The sequence below is a fragment of the Cheilinus undulatus genome, linkage group 18 (assembly GCF_018320785.1).
Source record: "Cheilinus undulatus linkage group 18, ASM1832078v1, whole genome shotgun sequence".
NCBI lineage: Eukaryota > Metazoa > Chordata > Actinopteri > Labriformes > Labridae > Cheilinus > Cheilinus undulatus.
The window spans coordinates 4,517,639-4,535,480 of NC_054882.1; the positions used below are offsets into that span (position 1 = coordinate 4,517,639).

At 37.8% G+C, this 17,842-nt stretch overlaps 1 protein-coding gene across 1 annotated transcript; it reads left to right on the forward strand.

Moving 5' to 3' along the window:
• The first annotated feature begins 280 nt into the window (after nucleotides 1–280).
• Nucleotides 281–17,777, forward strand: lgmn (legumain). The gene is made up of 14 exons (XM_041813441.1): nucleotides 281–370; nucleotides 954–1,110; nucleotides 1,314–1,411; nucleotides 7,447–7,528; nucleotides 7,614–7,696; nucleotides 7,776–7,851; nucleotides 9,893–9,955; nucleotides 10,043–10,109; nucleotides 12,428–12,546; nucleotides 12,655–12,744; nucleotides 13,101–13,307; nucleotides 13,422–13,592; nucleotides 16,563–16,630; nucleotides 17,300–17,777. Exons 2-14 carry the CDS (start codon nucleotides 973–975, stop codon nucleotides 17,337–17,339), a joined length of 1,302 nt encoding a protein of 433 aa, XP_041669375.1. The 5' UTR covers nucleotides 281–370; nucleotides 954–972; the 3' UTR covers nucleotides 17,340–17,777.
• Nucleotides 17,778–17,842: the final 65 nt, after the last annotated feature.

The window sequence follows — 17,842 nt, forward strand, 5'->3', positions numbered from 1 at the left end:
TTCTAATTTTATAATTCCGGCAAAAAGCAATAGTAAAGCCAAAATAATACATGTTTAAATAAATCAATAAATCGCCTATCTTTATGTTTGAACAAAGGATTGTTTTCTAAGTAGTGATAATGCAGTGGTAATCACGTTAACCCAGATTTCTCTCATTTAAAAACAGATAACATGTTCATACATGTTGCCCTGTAAGCACACGACTGTTTACAGCGAAGTCCCGCCCCCTGCCCTCTGATTGGCTGCTTCGCCAGAATTCCATTTAACTGTTTTTCTCGACGTCACATATAAACGTCCCACTGGCCGTGACTGAGGATGTACATGTAGGAGCTTCACTGTCGTCTGCGTCACATACTACAACTTAAAGAAGGTAAATGAAATTCTTAAAGCATTTTAACGCCGCTTCAAGTCATTCGGAGCGATTTAAAGAGCTACATAGTGTTTTTATTTGCTTTTCATAAAGTCCTGTTTGCGTAAGCTTGCTATGCTACCGGTGTAGCGGATGAAATAGTGACCGTGTTAAAGTGGCGACTTGGAGCGGAGTGCTTCTGTGGTTGTCGTAGTAACAGCAGGCGTTGAAGACAGAAATTAAACTACGGATGCGTGTTTGATTAGTTTTCCTATTTTCCACGTGTTTTACATTCTAGTTAGTAGCAGAACACATAACTAGTCCCTCCTGTATTTAACTTGTTTTGTACATACGACAACCACTGGCGCATCGGCTGGATGGCCCCACTTTATAAGGTCTCACTTTAAGCCGTAACACCAGCTAGACTCGCCATGGGGGAAAAATGAATATCATGTGACATCCAAGCAGTCAGGTGGCATGTTTGTGTCTTGTTGTGTTTACCTGCTGGGTGTTTAATCCTCCTCATAGTCAAACACACAACTGGATCACCAGAGTGACTTTAATAGAGAGGGTTTTTAACTGTAAATGCCTGATATCCATTCAGGGCTAACACAGAAGCCGACATGTTTAAGTTGGTGTTCCTGCTGCTCGGCCTCAGTCTCGGGCTGTTAAAGGCTTTCCCCACCGTGGACACAGACAGTGGGAAGAACTGGGTACTCATCGTGGCTGGCTCCAACGGCTGGTACAACTACAGACACCAGGTGAGAAGAGGAAAACAAGAAAACTAGTGTCACAATGTCACATTTATCAGATGTACACCGCATGAGTCAGTGGTTTTCTTGATTGATAAGATCAGCTTCTGATAAGGCACTTCCTCCGCCCAGTGCCTGCTTCACCAGAGGTTTTATTTGTTTGTTTCTAGTAAATATGATTTGATTTATCTGTTTTTCTCTCTATTCCTCAGGCTGATGCTTGCCATGCCTACCAGATTGTCCACAAGAATGGCATCCCAGATGAGCAGATTGTGGTCATGATGTACGATGACTTGGCAGAGAATGAGGAGTGAGTTGACAGTTTTTCTTCATCTTTCTTCCCTTAACTGCACCAAAAAACACCTTTCTGTATTTCAGTAATTTATCCTAACAATGCAAATGCAATCAGAGATGTATATTGTCAGCTTCAGCCGTTTTCAACACTATGTTAAATTATAATGATAACTAAAATAAATGTGCAAGTACACAGAAACAGGTCTATAACTGTGTGATCCAAGATGACTTGCTTGTTTTAGTTAAGATTGGCATTGAAGGACATCATACTTGCTATGGATACTTGCTATATCACTGCATATATTAACACTATAACTCGTGCTTTTAAGGTGCAATTGTAGGATCAAGAAGTAAGGCTGAGCAGTTAATCAAAATGTAGATTAAATTGTAAAATGAGCTATTGCAAATTTCAAATTGCATGTGCAGCAACAATGTTATGCTGTACACATCATGCAAACATGCAAGTGTCAATTCTTGCCAAAAAAAATCCTACTTTGCTTGCTTGTCTATGTCCTTTTCCTAATCTGAATAAAAAGACAGAAACATGCTCATTCCCTTCATTACGTCATAATTGCAATATGATTAAAAAATGACTGCAATCTAATATTTTTTAAAATTATTCAGCCTTAGCAAGAAGTCTAACAGTAATAAATAATAACAAGCCTCCCAAAGCCATTGCAGTTAAAGTTGCCTATACTTTGGATGTTTTGGATGTCACATATTTTAAAATGATGCAATCTTTGTAACCTTAATGGCTGATAGCATTTAAAAGAACCGAACCTTTTAAAAACTGCAGATTTGATTAGACAGGTGCATAGGAGAGAAATTAATCTAATTTATTTGTATTATTTTAGACAGTGTGCAGGAAGTTGCTTGCAAATTTTGGTTACTGAGAGCAAGAATGTTTCCAAGAATATGATTTTTAATTTTCAAGCACACAAAAACCTGTCTATAAATGTGTTTTACAAAATGTCTTGCTTGTTTCAGTTAAAATTGGCATGATGAGATGTCATTGCTTGTTTTTAACTTGATATATAATCTGTAAAAATGTTCCCTAACACTATAAATAGTGCATTTGAGGTGCCATCATTGATCCATGAAGTCAAGGTCAAACCTCTCAGAGGGGAGTAATATTAGAAACCCTTTATGGGATATCATTGCAGTTAGTTTTGGATACTTTTTGGATGCTTATTTCTCTTATTTTAACAGTAAATGGTATTAAAAAGAGCCAAAGTTTAAAAAAAAAAAAAACCTCTGCATGTTTGATTAGATGGGTGCGTAAGAGAGTAATAAATCATGTGTCTGAATTAAATTTGGACTATGTACATAGGATTACTTGCAATTTATCATAAATGAAAACAAGAAAGTATCAAATAAAAGGTCCCAAGAACTTATTTTTGTTGCGGTGGTACTGAAAAAAGTACCAATATTGTTTGATTTTTACTAGCATGATATAGAAGTTTATAATTCTGTTATCCTGACGACCTATTTTGCCATTGGCCAGCTGCCAGTAAAACAGCCAACTAGTCACTCAGTTACAGCCAGCTTTCACTGTAAAAAATATCTTGTTGATTTCTCTGTAAAAAGTTAGTTCCAGGCTGCCTGTAAATTCTAAGTTCTGAAATTGAATCAGTAAGTTGAGATAACTTTGTTTTTTCATTCAAAACAACAAAGCTTTCCTAGTCTAGCTTACTTCCTTCCTGTTCAAACCTGCTACTGAACCAGAGAACTTTTAGTCGTGCCTCAGTGAAGCAGAATCTAAGCCTTTGGACTGCCCTACATAGCTACTTTTCCAAATACGTCTGTCAAAAGCCCAACCTTAACAGAGCCAATTTAGTGTGTGCAACTTGTTAATTTCTTGGAAATCTTTAGTGTAACCTACTCAGAAAATTCCCTGACCTGCTTGTTCACACTTGTGTCTCACAGCAGGAAGTTTTCTTGTCAGTCAATAAAGGTCAAGGGGAGGGGGGAATACTAGGGTGCTGATAAGGGAATTCCAGGGTAAAGTTAGCTGTATGCAGTCACATTTGCTGCTCACCAGGTAGATCCAGGACATTCTCACTTTTGTGCGAGAACCTTAAGTCCAATCTGATTCTTGTGTTGACTTTAATGTAGATTACACGTTCTTCTACTGTTTGCAAAGATTTCTCTAACCCTTTACTGCAGTAGAATTGCAATAACGTCGTCTCAAACAAAATATCCCAAAGTAAAAGTCCTACTATGATTTAAGTTCTAGAAGAAGAGTGGTCATTCAGCAGAAAAGTCCATATTTTGTGCAACTTCTCTGGTTGGCTTTTGAATTTACTTCTATGTTTGAAATTATGATGCTGACATCTGAATGTTTGTCGATCATTATTAGATTAAATATGTAGATCCCTAATAGTCTGGAAGTCTTTTAAATTGTTACGTAGAAGTGTAACAATGCCTCAGACTGTAGCGATCCTGATGACATGCTTTCAGACAAAGCTTATTTACATGAGCTACTCATGAACCTAGACACTGTAGTTTCTTCTTAACAAATATAAACACAACAGGCTTGAATAACAAATATGAGAGAGAGGACGTCTCACACTGCCATATTTGTTAAAACCACAGAAACCATGTGTCGTGGCAGAATCAACATCTGTCACAAACTGCCACTGTCATTTTTTCACACTGTTCACAAATTATTTAATCTAGATAAACTCAACAGATTATCTGGGCTCAATCAAACCACAGAGGAATATAATAAAAAATATTACATTATTCCAAAGATGAAACTTGACAAGGGAAATATCAGCTTTTATAAAGCCTGTAGCTTTCTCCAAAAAACAGTCTAATTGTTAAAAAGACACAGATGACTAGAGGCAATTTAAAAAATGTGTAAAATACAGCACATCTTTGAGATAAAACATGGAGGTACAGGGATTCATAACTCGCACTACACAGAAATGAGATAAGCATTTCTGTTTCATATAAGAAACTCTGCATATGAAGGTATGTAGGTGAATAAATCACACACATGTTAATATTTCTCTCCATGCTGTGGTATGTCAGACGTCTGTGGTTTTCCTGTTCGAGCAGCAGCATGAACATGCTGAGATAATGAAACTCACTGAGAAGAGTCACAAGGAACTAATGTTAGTTTAAACGCTCCTTCCTACAGGACTTTGACTCTGGGGTTTTATTTCTGACATGGAGAGAAAACCGATGAAATCAGAGCTGTGAGTTTCTGAAATTCCCCGCTGTTGAATTTACCATAAGATCGTCCACTCAGCTGCTCAGTTTCACCAGTTTCACCATATTTCCCTTTGCTATTTTGGATCTAAAGATCACTGAAAAGTCTCTAACTTTTAAAGTGAAACTAGTCTGTGGTTTCAGTTATCTTTTTTCTTCTAGAGCAGTGGTTCTCAACTGCTCCGGCCTCAGGACCCACCAGTCTGTCTTACGACGGATCACAGCCCAGGTTTCCAAAAGATTTTCACCAACTAGGGCTGGGCAATTAAGCAAAAAATAGATCAAATTGCAGTTTGGCCTGATGCAATTTTCAAATCACAAAAGGTGCAATATTTTGTTGACCTAAATTTGTGTCAAAATGTTAGTTTTAACATTTTTTTGCAGCAGCAGAGATGTTATGCATGACGTATGCAATTATTCAAGAGTGTTCTTTTAGAATAGTCTACAAAAAAATCCTACCCTCTTAATTTTTGTACTTTTTTCCTATTAAACATAAGAATGACAAAAACACTTACATGCAGTAATTCATATCCAATCAGCCAATATCATCAGAAAGAGACTTAAAAGAATTGTTCAGCTCTTGTTTAGGAATAAAAGAAGGTGAAGGAATAACCGCATATCAAATTGCAGTATTGGGGAAAATGATTGCAATTAGACTTTTTTCTAAATCGTTCAGCTCTATCAGCAATACATGTTTAGTTAATTGAATATGTTTCAGTTTGGAGCATGATTGGACCAAAACACCTGAAATAGAAAAAAAATGGGACAAAACTGACACATTATATACCCTCTTTCCCCGTCATTATGTGTCAATTTTTGTCAATTTTCCAGGGAATTTGTGAAATTACTTCCTTATCATAACCATTTATTGCAAGAAGAGGAGATAAATTATTTAAAATAATGCTCAAACATTTAAATGTACCCAATTTCACAGTAAAACAAGGTAAAATGAAAGGCATCAATGCATATCCAATAAGGACTTCAGGACTTTTGCCCCAATGTTTTTTTTTTTTTTTTTAGACACCTAGTCGCGACCCACTGAATACTGCTCCATGACCCACCTTTGGGTCCCGACCCAGCAGTTGAGAACCATCGGTCTAGAGCATGTTAATGATCAGTATTCTGTAGTGGATGGACCAGTAGCTCCATCTAAAGAAGACTAGTACGGTTTATTTTATGGCATTCATTCATGTAGTGGGATGAATCAGAGAAGATTCAGGAGGTATAGAAAAAAACTGAAAGCGTATATCTTCATTAAACGCACATCCTTGGTTTAGGCAGGTTTATTTATGTTGGACACTTGAGTACATTAAACCGTGCTTTAAGGAAAAATAGAAACCCAGGTTTTTGTTTTTATGCATGTCGTGTTTTGTTTTTTTTAGTTAATTTAATAGTTATGTTGTAAAATCTTCAAAAGAGGGGTCACTTTGGAAGCTGTCTGATCAGTGTGACTCAGCAAATATCTATTAATGAGTTAGATTCCTAATAAAAAGTTTTAAAAAATGCAGGAAAAAATAAAAGAATTTAAATAAATGATGAGATGAGAATGAATTCTCTCCTGCTGTTATTGACTCTCATTCACTGTTGTGTCTTTGCAGCAAAATATTTCAGCATGATTGAGGTCAAGCTATGAAGAAAGTGAGACAATAACAACAACAGCTTCCTATCTGCACCATGCATGATTCTTCTGTCCAGGCCATGATTATCGCGCATGTTTGATTAGTGGTTAAAAATTAACTTTTATGAAATCAAAGCAGGCTAGAGAGAGCAACTTTATAAGAATTCACACCAACAGACCACTGGGAATTTCTCCAGAAATGCTTTTTTATTGATTTAAATACAAAGACAAAGCTTTATTTACATGACACTCTAGTTGCAGGGAAGTTTGCAGGGAAGAGCCCTTTCATGCACAAAGCAGGTCAAAGTAGAGCCTTTCACACAGAAGAAGCATTAAGGGGTACTGGTAGTGGTTTAGTCCTTTTTTGGTTATTTTTTGCAGTTTTGGCACTTCTATCCCATTTCTGCTACTTTTTAAATCCAATTTTACCACCTTTCCCACCATTTTTTTTGCCATTATTAACCCATTTTAGCTATTTTTAACGTATTTTTATTCTGTTTTTAACAAAAGGATTCACGTTTTTAAGAGGGTATACTTACTAAACAAATGAATTAAAACAATATTTGTTTCTTTGATAAGAGTGGTTAGGATTCAGGTTAAATATAAAATACCACAGCTTAATTTTACAATGGACCATGATTTTGCTGGCCCCCAGTTTGGCTGGGCCCCAGAAAGCTCCCCCATTTCTCCTCCTAATGGGCAACCTTGTCTCCACATGACTATCCTTGAATGTGCATGGCTGTGTTCAACCACCTTCTGGTACAGTGGGGGACCCCGGTCTCTTGCACCTTTATTTTGGGGGTCGCTGGCTCAAAAGGTTAAGAACCCCTGGTCTAAAGTAGTTGGCTGTAACTACGTGAGTAGTTGGCTGTTTGGCTGACAGTTGTGGAAAACCCTGAGTGACTGTTTTGTAAGGGACTCTTAAAACCTCCTCTTTCTAGGCTGATTGAGGAACAAAACTCACATGAAACAAAGACAAGTTTCCACACTACATGACTGACTATAAGAGTGTTTTCAGCCAGACTGTAAACTTTATTCTGAGTTTTAGAAAGTGATTTTGCTGTGAAAGGGAAAAACCCTAACGTAAAGTACAGTCACGAGCTCTGACTCTCACCTGATCTGTGAATCATCTATCTGCCATCCTGTTATGCATGAAAATGTTTAGTCAGCTTTTGCACTTCCTCATTTTAACCTGAATCATGTTATATTTTATCCAGCAACCCCACCCCTGGCATTCTGATCAATAGACCCAATGGCTCTGACGTGTACAAAGGCGTTCCTAAAGATTACACCGGGGACGTGAGTGCTCATATTTGATAAGGAAAATCGCAGCTCTTTAATGCTGATCATTTTAGGAGACTTTCTGACTGTCCTTCTCCTGCAGGATGTGACTCCAGAAAACTTCCTGGCCGTGCTGAAGGGTGACTCTGCTAGTGTCAAAGGCGGCTCAGGAAAAGTTATCAAGAGGTGACAGAATCAAATAGGAGAAACCCGTCTGGTTTATCAAGATTCCTCCTCTAACTTTTCCTCTTGATTGTTTCTGCAGTGGCCCCAAAGATCACGTGTTTGTCTACTTCACTGACCACGGAGCCCCTGGTATCCTCGCCTTCCCCAATGATGATGTGAGCACTTTTCACTTCCTGCTCTTGCTGATATTTTGCACAATCACTTCATAAATACCAGGAACTAACTTAAATGTTGCTCAGCTTGTTGGATCAGGCGTGTTTCTTTGTTTTCACATTTAAAGAAGAGACATTCATCACGTGCAGACTTCCAACATTAGAGAACAGCCGATTCTACACCTTAAAATCAAACTTAGCTAAAGGCATGGACAGTAACATGTACAGACATCAAGACTCAAATCATCTCTTAAACATTGGAGGTGATTTTTTAAACTTATTAGCCGCTCAAGGTAACAAATTGTAAAAATTCCTGATAGCAAAACACCTGTTTTTACATTCTTTTTTAAAATATAAAACCACTACATATTTTGATAAAGATTGATTAAACAAGGCCACAAACCTGACCGACTCTTCAACAGGTATTTAATGACTGATTTGGCTACATGACAGGTTTTTTACCCTGCACGAAGAGCTCATTCTGTTTGGCACTAAACAGGTTTTGTGGGCTTGTTTTGTTGTTTGCATTAAGAAAAGGAGGACAAGCCTGCACACTTTTTCTAATCTAAATTAATAGTCTAATTATAATATGTCAAGAGACTCTGACTGCTAAACTTTTAGTGGCATTGATAAAGTGTTTCTGAAAGTCCTTCTTTCCTTTCTGCTTTCATCTGTCTTTCTCTGCATCTCTCTGTTTTTATAAAATCACTCTCCTTCTACTCTTTTGCAGCTGTATGACTCAGCAAAAAAGATTATAGTCATGTGCTTTATTGCATACAACAGTTTTAATTACAATGAGGAAATGAAACTAGAAGCCACCATCTGCCGGATAAATGTTGCAGCTTTCGCAATTGCATAAAGCTTACATTGTTGCCAAATTGCATTGATTAAAACATTGCAATGAACACATCATTAAGATCTGATTATGCTGACATAAATAAGGAAAATAAACAATTATATTATAATGCAAATAAGCCATGCTTTCTCATTTAGTAGACACAGATTTTGGAATTTCCGCCTCGGTAATTCGGCCATGATATTTTGCCTTTTAGACACATTACATGACGCCCAAGTTAGCTATTTGTTTGTTTTTTTATGACTAAATGTTGTATTCATTTTTCACACAGTCCACAACAACACAGCAAAATAGCTGACAGGCCCATGTCTTAGGGGGCAACACTATTCAGGAGAAAACGAGGGGGAAAAATAAAACCTAGCAGATAAACAAAAAGAAAGCCCCAGCAAGTGTGGGAACTGAATTTTCCCTTCAAGATCAAATAAGAACATTCTAAGATATGTTGTCCTAAAAATCAATGGCATTGAAAAGCACAAAAGCAGTAAAAAACTGCATGTTTCATAAGATAGGTGAACACTTTTACACTGTCGGATTTCACATATAGGCTGAAACTTTGACAACATACATGTTTAATTCAGACAGTATGTACGGGTTTTCTTGCATTTTAGGAAATTATTTAATATCGAGTGCTTAGACTTATATTCTATTCTGCCATGGTATCCACACAGGTATTTAGATCATTTTGATTTTTGCAAGAATTGCATTAAACTTTAAAAATCTGGTACCATGGTGAGTAGTTACGCCCCACGCGTGTGCAGCCCAGGTTCAAGTCTGGCCTGTGGCTCTTCTACTGCATCCCCCACTCTCTCATCCCCTTTTTCCGACTCTATCAACTGTGCTATTTCACCAATAAAGGCAAAAGGTCCCAAAATAAATCTTAAAAGAAATTTAAAAATCTGGCAGCACACCAAGTGTACTCCTGTATTCTCAGTATGTAATTGTCTCTATATACAGTTAGATAGAGCTACAAATCAAACACGACGTTTAATCTGCTCTTAATGTGCGTTTTATCAGCTCTTAATGTAAGGACTACAGATGGAAATTAGCATTACACTAAATCTGGTGCAACCATCTATTTGTTTTTGTAAATAATTAATGACACTGCACGCTGTCCTGTTAAATAAATTAAACTAAACTAAACTTAAGAATATTAATCTTAAAGGATTGTTGTCCTCTCTGTCTCTTTAGCTCAATGTGGAAGACCTGCAGGCTGCCATTAAATACATGCATGACAACAAGAAATACAAGAGGGTGAGTGTGGAAGTGCTACAGGTCTATGTAGGTCAGTGATTAAACTCCCAGGATCGATCAGCTGATGATGTGTCCTCTGTCACACAGATGGTGTTCTACATTGAGGCATGCGAGTCCGGTTCAATGATGACCAACCTGCCCACTGACATCGACGGTGAGTTGAACTCTACCTCAGCAGAAACACTTTCCAGTAAAACTCAGAGATAAAGAAGCTCCACGGATCATTAAGAGGCATCAATACATGATGTAATAAATCACAGGAACTTGACCTTTTCTTTGTGACTGTTGGACTTTCCTGTTTTTGATGTTGACTTTAAACTTGTGTAAACTTTGCATTTTATCTGTATTTTTACATCCCGTTTCATGTTCACACTAGTCTGAGGTCAAGTCTGTGGTAAGATGGACTTTGGTTTTTCACCCTCCTGGTGTCGGCCTCCAGCCCAGTCTATTTATGTGTACCTAGTAGCTGTGTCATGTGCTCAGAGTCACGCCATAATAAACATCACATGATCAGCAGAGGGCATCCTAGATTAAGACTGGTTAAATTTAGTTAAATTCTAGAGATTTTTTACACTTTAATCTTTGGTCTGAATGGCTGAGAGTCTAAATACAAAGTAAGATTTAATTTTCTGGAACCTCGTCACTCACTCAGGAACACAACATACCAATATACAGTGTATTATGATGCAGCCTGATGCTACAGTCAAAAAAAATAATCTCATTAATCTACACTCAGTACCCCATCACAGCAAAGTGAAAACAGAATTTTGGAATTTTTTACTAATTTATTAAAAATAAAAAACTGAAATATCACATTGAGTGTTCAGACTCTACAAAAACACTAAATGTAGCGTCTGGTTCCTCCCATGTGTCTGATCTTTGCTGAGATGTTTCTATGATTGGAGTCCACCTGTGCTCAATTAAACTGATTGGACATGATTGTAAAGGATCACACCTCTTTGTAGAAGGCCTCACTGCTGACAATGTATATTAGAGCAAAAACCAAGCCATGAGGTCAAAGAAACTGCCTGCAGAGCTCAGAGACCAGATTGTTAGGCTCAGATCTGGAGGGTCTGATTGAGCCATGATATCTCATGTTACAATGTCATTTAGAAGATGCTTTTAAAGGGACAAGTACAACATAAGCAAAGATCTAGACAAACGGAAACAACGTCAGCAAGTGCCACAAAGGGCTTAAAAGGAACTCTGCATGATCAGACAAGTTCATCTCGTTGGATAAATATTTGTATCTCTTCTATGTATATTGAACTAAAAAACTCATTGGATATCTGCATTTCGAGTAAATTGAAGTTTATAAACTCACCAGGGGGCTGCCATGTTTTGCTCCACACTGGTAGTGGGATGTCACAGTTGTTACGTTCCCCCCCCCCCCAAGAAAACTCAAGTTTTATAAGAAAGGTCGCTAACGGGGAAACTAACAAAAACTGCATGAACAAAACAAAATGGGTCTTGGGTGTCGAAAAGGTGGCAGGGTATTATTGCTCCTCACTGCCACCCACTAAGTCTATCAAAATGATAGAAGAACTAAAAATTTGACCCAAAATAAGGATAGGTGGGAGTCATTTTCCAATAAGGGGTAAGTGAAATAAAATATTTTTGATTTTCCCCCTCACACACAAACCAAAAGCCCTGAAACAAAATAATCTCTTTTTCCTTAAACTCAAACGGTACCGATGTTTAAATATGCTTTTTGGACTAGAAATTTCAGTCCTTTTGGACACACTCTAAGGTTTATGGACAACCAAGCAAACAAACTTTAGTCCTTAAAAACACTTTAGAGTTTAAAGATTGAGGATTAATAAAGAAAAAGACCTCAACTGACATAGATCTGTTGTTTCAGCCTAAAACTCCACTAATTTATTATTATGTAAGGACAAAATTTACAGTGGATGGATGCTGGAATACACAGGTAAAATATCGAATGTAAATGTCGGCAGAAATTTTGATATCTGCTGATACTGATAACAGACTGATAATATCATTCATCCCTAGTTATTTGGGCATCTTGAAATAATCTTTTAATCAGCCTGAATATCTATGGTGTGAATTGATAACAAATGTTTTATTGAGATACTTGACAAAGAGGGTAGGTCTAGACCGAATTCTATGATGTTATTGTTTACAAAGTCCCCCATCCAAAAAAAAGGCTTTTATCATGTATCTCCTTTCAACTGAAAATGTGGAGACAGGATTTTTTTTGGTCCATATTGCTCAGCTTTATTAGCCTTATTACTATAGCATGCCAGATTTAAATCAATGCGACACAACAGATTTAACCTGGCTACTGACAACAGCACAGTGTGCAGTATTTTCTGATGGTTGAGTGTTCGTCAACAGGGCCGATATCTGCTATTAAGACATTCAGCTAGTACATTAGGACATCTCTAATATAAATATTCTGTTACCAAAGTGTTACAGGCTATAATATTAGACTATCTCTGTGTATTTTAGTGTACGCCACCACAGCAGCCAACAGCCACGAGTCTTCTTACGCCTGTTACTACGACGAGAAGAGGGACACGTACCTGGGAGACTGGTACAGCGTTAACTGGATGGAGGACTCTGATGTTGTGAGTGATTTTTAAGCACAATCATTCTCATCATTTATTGTTTTCTTTTGCTTTTTTAGTGAATCTGTTCTGTTTGTGATGGGGTTTTGTCGAACTTTGTGCTTATAGGAGGATCTGACCAAAGAAACTTTGATGAGGCAGTTCAAGATCGTGAAGAGCCACACAAACACCAGCCATGTCCAGCAGTATGGAAACAAGGTACTCAAAGATCCTGTTGTTTTTACTCTAATGTAATGTGTCATTTATTTATTGAATTATTAAAGCAGTGGGTAAAATTCCAAGAGGTAATCAAAGTATTGGTTGGTCCAAAATGTCCTAATTGATATCTTTATAAGAAGAGGTTCCAGCACATACTTTCTCATAGTCGTGTTTGCGGAATGAACACATCATTTTTCCCCAGAGTATTATGATACCATGCATTTTTGTTGCAGAATTTGGTGTTTGAAAGTATTAACCAGTTGTCAAGAGGTGGTGAGGTTTTATCTGAAGCCACTGTTTAGTAACAGCCTTGTTAGAAAGTTCTCAGAACTGAATATACGCTTTCTGTCCTCCAGACGATGGCCCACATGAAGGTTATAGCCTTCCAGGGTAACCCCAAGAAAACCAGCCAGCCCGCTCCTCTGACCCTGCAGCCCATTACTGACCCTGACCTGACCCCAAGCCCTGACGTCCCCCTGGCCATCCTCAAGAGGAAGATGATGGCATCCAATGACATCAGAGTAGCACAGGGACTTCTGGCTGAGATCAACGCCCACCTGAAGGTAAAGGCAGACTTTAAAAGTGCAAAAACCCGTCTCAGAGTGAAGGTTTGCCTACACGAATCAAGCATCCACCATGACAGCTCTCATGTTAAAGAGTTTAATGTTTGTGTTCAGGTCAGAGAGATGATGGCCGAGTCGATGCGCAGAATCGTCGAGGCAGTCACCGGCAACAAGCTGAAGGCCGCGGAGGTTCTGAACGAGCACAAAGATCTCACCCAGCATGACTGCTACAACCCTGCAATGACTCACTACAAATACACCTGCTTCAACTGGCACAAGACGGAGGTAAAAAATCCACATGAAGAGAGGGGTTTATAATCACGTTACAGTACATTAGTCACTTTAAAACAGAAAACATCTGTGCATAAACGCGGTGCCAGTTTTTGGTTCTGCTTATTAAAAGAGGAAGATCCGTTTTACACGCTTTTATTAGAGGTAGGAGTATGTGTGTTTGGTTTTTTATTAAGCTGACTGTAATCCAGACAGTGTGTGTGCAGAATAAGCTGTTACTATTTCTGTTGACTGGGGAAACCTTCTGAAGTCATATTTCTGAACACAGAAGGCTCATGCACCCCATGTCCTGTGGCTTAAGTCCTCCAAATGGACGGTCTGGGTTTAAGTCTGACCCTTGACTCTCTTCAAGTGCGTCTTTCATATCTCTTTCCCTGACTTCCTACTCTGTCCATTGCCTTGTCAAAAAGGCATAAAGGTACAAAATAATGCTCATAAAAGTGCATTAAAGGTTTGATTCTCTGCTTAAGGCAATCCTCAACAAGGCCCGGTAACCGAGGCAAAGAATTCCTGTTAGATAAAGCAGCTTAACTATGTTTTATCTAGATTTTTGAGTTTTGTTTATGTTCTGTAATTTTTCTTCTTCATTAAATGATATCTTCTCCTCGGTGCAGGACCACTGAACAAATGAAAGGATGTACTGCCCAGGTCTACTGGTGATGTTCCTTGAAATAAGATGTCTTAAAAACTGCACTCAAGTGCTTCATTTACTCAAAATTATATCATAGTTTTTGTAAATGCATGGTTTTGACATAATGAGGAGAAAAGCTGTTAAAAAGTGGCATTGCAGGCATTGTGTGAAAGCATAAGGGAAGGAAAGCTGTTCCAAAGCTATTTACAAGAAAAACAGATAAAAACTCCAGAATCCAGGCAGAATATTATTAATGCCACTGTGACAGGAATTCTTCAACTCCCCTTGAGCTCAGCTTGGCCTGAGCTTGAAGGAGCAGGAGTAAATTATTGCTGCACAATTAATCAAATCACAATCCTGATGTCAGTTTGTGCAATCGCATAACTGCATAAAGGCTGCAATTATTTGTATTTAGAGGTATTTGAAAGGTTTACAAAAACGCCTGCAGAACGGCCTTTAAGTTTACATTAGTGCCACTATTGCACTTTGTAGTCATATTTAGTATTTTTTATGCTACTTAGTTTTTTTTTTTGCATGTTTTCAGTTGAGAAATAAGCACTTCAAAACTGTCATTATTACTTGCATTCTCCTCATGATACCATTTATGACCTGCATCTTAATCGCAGTCACAAATTGCGGTTTGGTCCAGTATTATCACAAATCATGCTGTGCTTTTGGGGATCCTTGCCTGACCCAGTTCTGGGCCGTGAGCTCTAGCACCTCAGAGCCACTCTGCTCCATGTTGGCTTTCATCACTCATCATACTCACACAGACGTTCTCCACAGGGATGCACGATAACCGCTCATATCCAATATGCCGATATTTCCAATCTCATTTTGGCTGATTTTGATATTGATATTTATCTTTCACACTCCTTTATTATTCTAAAGTCACCTTTGTGAAAGAAATTCGATATTAGCAGGTTTTCATCTGGTTCGATAAAGGTTAAATAAAGAATTTTCCGGTGCATATAGAGGCTGAGTCAAGCAGCCAGAGAGAGGAACGGGGAAGAAGCCTGATAGCTGTTTGATGTTTTATTAAAAATGTTCAGGGCTCACAGTGGGTCTCCTTAAAGGTCATATATTATGGAAAACACACTTTTTCAGGCTTTTCTAACAAAAATATGTGATCCTGGCCTGTCCACAATCCCCCCAAGAATCATGAAAATCCATTACCTCCCCCCTCTCTTCCCCCACCTTTCAGAAAATGTGCGCTGAAACAAGCCAATCTCATATTTTCTCCTCATGATGTCATGTGGGGGGTTAGCAATACCCTACTTGGAAGAAAGTTTCATCTTCCTCTCCTGAATCAGTAGAGCCACATCAATTAAGCCAAATACATTTCCTGAGAGGGGAGGAGTCAGACAGCTCAGTACCATTTAAAGCCAAGGACACAGAAACAGCTAGTTCTGAGCAGGGCTGAAACAGGATTTTTTTAGACATGCAAAAATCCAATACTGGAGGGTTTTTTCAGCTACAGACTTCACAGGCATGTTTTGGGGACTCCTTAGACCAATATAAACTTGTCTTAAAAGGGTAAAATATGTGACCTGATATGCAGCACCATCTATACCTGATGGTGCAGTTGTATACTTTACCAATATTTAAGACTAATATATAATTTATACTAACAGTGCATTCAGCTGGCTGTAGATCTCAGCAGAAATTTTCACTTCTATTGATACCAGTATATTTCTGATAATATTGCTACTTATTGCACAGATTCTACCACATGGCCAACACAGTCTAAACAGTATTTCCGCCTTCAGCAGACCCAGGCTCCAGACAAAGCTCTACCTCTAGTATCAGCATTTACACCTAAAGCAGAAAGCCTGAGTTAACAATGACAGTTCATTAGCAGCTTTATCAAACTTTTATCTGGAGCTAACTCACCCAAAGAAAGTCCAGGTTTGTAGGGCCCATACCATGCCAGAGATTAAGACTAACAGATGAATAGTATCAAAGAGCTTATATGTGAGTAAAAACAGGTGATACTTGTATTCTTCACATGTTAAGAAATATATTATGAATTAATACAGAAATCAGGAACAGATAAAGGAAGTTATATTTATAGTTTTATATATTTTCATCCTTCCAGTTAGTTCATGTCTAATTCAGGTGGTAACCATATCTCCTGGTACTTTCATGCAGCTGATTGAGTTTATATGAAACCAGAAGTTCTCTTTTCTTTGACTTTATTCGACTTTTTCAGTAAAACAAACACAACCCAGGAGAAATACATGTTATCACTGGTAACTTCAGTTCATCAGACTGTTAAAACATTTCTAACTGTTAAAACATTTTTAACTGTTTTTTGTCCTTGTGTCTTTCAGTATGAATACGCTCTGAGACATCTGTACGCTCTGGTCAACCTGTGTGAGAGAGGATACTCCACTGAGCGGTAAGATCTACTGCTAACATAGCAAAGCTCTGCTTTTGTTGTTTCTTTTTTAAGATTGTTTTATTAGCAATTGAAAAATACACAAATAGAATCCACAACTGGCAAAGACAGTTTTTTGCATGTTTCCAACACAGAACAAAACAAGATAGGTAATAGATAGGTAAACATATAAGATGTTAAAGGAAATGGGCAGTAATAATGATTTTAAGAATTAAATATATCAAATTAATTGACTGAAAAAGAAATAATGATAAAGAAATTTTAAAAAAACACACAAAACAAAAAAACGTACAATATGCATAGTCATGACAATACATTTAAAAAAATGTATACGATTAACTAATTATAAAAATGCACTTATAAAAAGTAAACCAATTTAATAGTAAAACAAAGCTATGCCTTTAACCCTCCTCTTTCGCTTTTCTCTGTTGTCTTATGATTCTAACTCAGCAGCCCTCAGGTACCTTTTACCCGAGTGTTTTTTTTTTAATCATGTTTGAAGATTTCACTTTGTCATCAGTCTCTGGTAGACATGCTTTTTTTCCTTACCATTAACATGGATCCTGTTTTTTCAGCTCTCCCCCTCATAAAGATTATTTTTCTTTAAACCTCATCCTGTCAGTTCTGTAGTTTGATACTCACCGTGTACTTTCTGTTTTCCCCATGCAGCATCCAGGTGGTCATGGACGCTGTGTGCCAGAGAGTGTGAAGGACGTTCTGCAAACTCATCGAAGTCTTATACCAAACTACTTCTTCTTCCATGCAGGAAGGGTTGAGGAGACGAGAAGCTCCTCTTTGCACTGCTTAGGAATCAATCTGACGTGGAGTTGACGTTATTTTATCAACACACTAACACTTTTTTTTTTTTTAACAGTGATGTTTTTGTGATTTTACTGAGAATTTTTAACTTGTTTTATGATGAGATGCACTTTTGCTGTGAGAGTTTTGGATATTTTTCTGCTTCTGATTGTTTTTAGGACACAATGATAGAACTGTGTTGTTGTACGTTTGTTTTGCTCTCAGCTTTACTCGTGGTGTGGCTGCATGAATGCTTCATGTAAAGGACATACCGCTGAACAGTGAATGTTAAAACCTCAAGACACATAAACAGGGATCTTGAAATAAATCTGACCAAAACTCCTAAAAATGACTCCTACTGCCTTTGCTTTATTCAACACATGCTTATTTCCATCGCCTTTTTGTGGCATAATT

Coding starts and splice junctions, on each gene's coding strand:
- lgmn (XM_041813441.1), top strand. CDS start 973: ATGTTTAAGTTGGTGTTCCTGCTGCTCGGCCTCAGTCTCGGGCTGTTA. Junction 1,412..7,446: donor GACTTGGCAGAGAATGAGGA/GTGAGTTGACAG, acceptor TATTTTATCCAG/CAACCCCACCCCTGGCATTC. Junction 13,308..13,421: donor AGATCAACGCCCACCTGAAG/GTAAAGGCAGAC, acceptor GTTTGTGTTCAG/GTCAGAGAGATGATGGCCGA.